At 26.2% G+C, this 4,123-nt stretch overlaps 1 protein-coding gene across 1 annotated transcript in view; it reads right to left on the bottom strand.

Moving 5' to 3' along the window:
- LOC136074206 (uncharacterized) overlaps positions 1–3,631 on the bottom strand; it is an 18,712-nt gene extending 15,081 nt beyond the window's left edge. The window contains exons 1-2 of the mRNA XM_065786510.1: positions 3,495–3,631; positions 845–905 (exon numbers count right to left, since the gene is read on the bottom strand). Of these exons, the coding sequence (XP_065642582.1) occupies positions 845–905; positions 3,495–3,578 (145 nt within the window). The 5' untranslated portion in view covers positions 3,579–3,631. The remainder of the gene's footprint in view (positions 1–844; positions 906–3,494) is intronic.
- Positions 3,632–4,123: the final 492 nt, after the last annotated feature.

Genomic DNA, 4,123 nt, shown 5'->3' with positions numbered 1-4,123 from the left:
AAGCTTTAAAATAAAAACAAGTTGTCAAAATTTTTACAAATTGAATCTTGTTTTTTTAGTCAGAAAAGTTTTGTTAAATTTTATAATTGAGACCTTGTTATTTTGTCAGAAAAATGGCGTTCAGAGTAATTTTTCAAAAATTTAATTTTTTTTCAACCTTTGTCACATGAAATTGTTGATAAAGTCAACAGCTATGTGAAAAAGTTGGTTGGACGTCGGCAACTTGGCTTAACTGCAACTTTAATAAGATGGTTTTTTAAAAAGGAACTTGGTTTCTCAAGAACTTCTTAAAACAGACTATCCATCACAAGAGTTAAATATTCAGTGATTGGATTCATAAGCAACTGGAAGTTGATTCTGATTTTGCTTCAAAATCATTGTCAGCAATGAAGCTCATTTTCAACTTGATGACGTGAAATGGCGTGGATGATGATGTGAAAAAGCAAAACTGTTATATTTAGGCATCTGATAACCCACAAGATAAATAGGAATTCTTAAGTTAAAAAGTTATTCCAAAGACTATACATATTTGTAAAATATATATCACAACAACTTGGTAATACAAAATAATTTTTATATTCATAGTCATTTATAGTCAGGAAAATTATTAAAGAATACTTGACTTAAACATAGTCCTTAGCATCTTAAGCATTAAGCTAAGTCTTATTACTTTAGACTACTTGGTCCTGTTTCTGGCAGGAGTATAACTCCATCTAAAACAACAAATCAGCTAAGGCTGAACCTATATCCCAGTATAAACTGTATAATATCATATCATTAGCATAAAGCTTTAAAGCTGACTAGTCAAAATTGACTAAAAAAATTTTTAAAAATTTGAACTTACCCTTGTTTAAAACTGGATGAAACACTAACTCTTCATATATATCACCACATTCATTTTCACTCTATTAGAAAAATATAAATTATAAACAAATTTAAGAAGAATAGCAAAATTTTATATATAAAATTTTTTTATCATTTTATGATGATTTTCATTAGTTAAAATTTTGTGCAAAATAAAAACACTGCAGACGCTAAAATAAAAAAACTTCTTGTTTCTTTGCTTCTTTTTGAACTACGCAAATCTAGAAAACATGTCATTAACTAGTGTTACTGATTTTATATATTTCATTTTATTTTTTTTTGTTTTTGATTATATCAATGTGACTTTATCTTAACTTCAAAATTCATAAAACAATTAGTACCAACTTAATAATTCAATTTATAAAAAATGAGTACAGATATAAAAAAAATTTACTTAATTTAGCTCACCAGTTTTACAAAAGTTATGATCAGCAAAATCATAATCATTCAGTATAACAAGTCATTACTAGTTCCCTTAAGGTGGTAGACCACTATTAAAAATCAAAAAAATCATTTTTTCAATTTCAAAGTTTTAAAGTAAATAATTATCGTAGATTACAAATTTCGAGTTAGTTTTATATAAAAATAAAGCTAACCCTATTAAAAACCAGTTTTTAATCATGCAGTTTAGGCTATTTTTTAAATTTTTCCACAGCAAGGGATTGTTTCATTTTTATGTAGCTAAAACGCAAGTCATCTTACAAAATACCATTAAAATTCAGAAAAAAACTGCGTGGTGACTGCTACTCTAAAACTACTTTTTGTTAAATAATAAATGCTTTTGGTGCAGTAAGTTACATGGTTTTTAATGCATTTCTTTGCTATATATCTATTTACTAGACAACAACCACATCTATCTTTGGCTAATTTTCTGTGTTCTTACCTTAGTTCATACCTTGGTTAAATAATTACTAAAATAATGGAAAACAAAGATAAAAGAAATAAAGTATAGCAATAAACGTAGACTCTTCAGAGAAAACCAACATAAATCATCAAACATTGCAGCTGAAGAAAATCTAATTTACAAGAATTACAATTCAAATGTAGCTCAGCAACAAAAATGAACATATTGTCATCCAGTTCTAGTTGTAAATCTTCTGTAGATATTATAAATAATGATTTTGTAAATAAAAATAATTTTTCTGCTTATGATGATCAGTCAATAACTGCCATATTTTTATAAACACAAACATTTTAGAAGAAATAATAACTGTTATTGGCTGCTGTCTAAAATGTTCCGCAAATGTGACTTATAACCATGATGCTAAACTTAAAAATGTTTTATCACACTGTATATTTATTTCCTGTGCATCTTGCCAATAGGAGCAAATGTTTTATTATAATAAAACTATAAGCAAACCAGTTTCAGCCGTTCTGAAAAGTTTTGACATTAATTTAAGAATTATATTAGCTTTTAGAGAAATAGGTAAAAGATACTCTAGTTTAAAAATTCTTTGGTTTAATGAATATGCCTGATCCTATAAACAAATCTTCTTTTAACTCTTTAAGTGAAGAAATTGCTAACTCTCACAATTACATTGCCGAAGCTAGAATGAATGCTGCAGTTAAAGAAGTAAGAATAATAAGTTTGAAAAAAATTATAATGATCATATAGTAGTCGATGAGGACATTTCAGGGGAAGGAGCTTGGCAAAAGAGAGGATGCTCATCACTCAATAAACTTGTTACCATAATTACCAAAACAAATGAAAAATGTATAGATTATTGCAGACTTTCTAAGAAGTGCAAATCTTGTGAGTATTAAATCCACACAAAGGTTCATCAAAAGATATGATGTTTAAAGACAATCCTGTCTGCTCAAAAAATTACAAAGGATCAGCTGGATCATTGGAGGCAAAGGGTATTGATGAATGTGTTCAGTTCTACATTGAGGGAAGAAAATTAAGATATCTTTGATACATTGGTGATGGTGAATCTTCCTTGTATCCAGCAATACTTGCAGCTAATCTCTATCCAGGACAGACAGTTAAAAAAGGTGAATGTGTAGGTTATGTCCGGAAACGTATGGGCACTAGACTATGAAACTTCAAAAAAATGTACCAACAAAAATGATCTTGAAGATAAAAAGTCACTTGGTGGCAAAGGTAGGCTGACTGAAAAGAAAATTAACAAAAATCAAAATTACTACAATATTGCTATAGGCCAAAACATTGATAATCTTTATCAGATGGGTAAAAATATATTAGCAGTTTTACATCACTCATGTGTGGCAGATTAATATCTACTTTTTGAGTTATTTGTTTTGAATAAAAAAAAGTAGTCAATCCACTGAATAATCCATTGTTTATACTTACTCTCAATTGCTCTTCATAAATTGCATAGTAACATATGTTTATTTTTACAACAAATATTTTAAATGTTGATTAACAATTGGCATTATAAACTTAAATTCTCATACATCAATAATGGCTTCTGTTAAATAATTATTCTTTATATCATAATCAAACACCACTGTGGAACCATTTTGAAAATATAACACCATTTAAAACTGTATTTAAACTTTTTTAAATAGTAAATAAAACTTTGCAATCTTTTTTAACTGCTTGTTAGTTAAATTGAAACAAAAACATCGAAACATATAATAAAAACTCAATTAAGCTAAATATATACCTCTGAATCTGAATTTAAAAAAGTTGGAATAATAACTGCAGAAACAGCAGCAGATAATTGAGTTGCCAACTTTTTGCTGCTCATGTTTTTTGCCAGAATAAATTCATACCAATTATTTTTAACATTTTAATTACTCTAATTAATAATAAATATGTTCTTTTTTTACAACACTATACTCTAAATGTTTATTTTTATATTATTATTAATAAAAAAATCAGTTATCATTGTTATTACTGTTATTATTTATACAAATACTACTACTAGTATTGTTACTAAATACTAGTAATTTTAAATAAATAGTTAATAAAAAAATTGTTAATAAAAAACTATTTGTTAATAAATACTACTAGTATTGTTATTTTACTATTCTTACAAGTATATTTTATTATTTTTATCGTTGTTGTTGCTGCTGTTATTGTTATGATCATTGTTATCAATATTGTTATTGATGCTGTTATTATTATAATGTTAGCAGTAATAATATGAATACTAAACATTTACCACTAACGACTATATTTATGAATTTAAAAACTAAAAGAATACCAAAACAATTTTAAACAAATTAATTGTTATAATTTTTATAATCATTAATAAATTTAAGAAACAATTTTTTTTTAAATCTGTCTTTA

This window comes from Hydra vulgaris, chromosome 01 (assembly GCF_038396675.1).
Source record: "Hydra vulgaris chromosome 01, alternate assembly HydraT2T_AEP".
Taxonomy (NCBI): Eukaryota; Metazoa; Cnidaria; class Hydrozoa; order Anthoathecata; family Hydridae; genus Hydra; species Hydra vulgaris.
The sequence above is the reverse complement of the archived record's forward strand: the minus strand, read 5'-3'. Positions and strand labels throughout refer to the sequence as shown.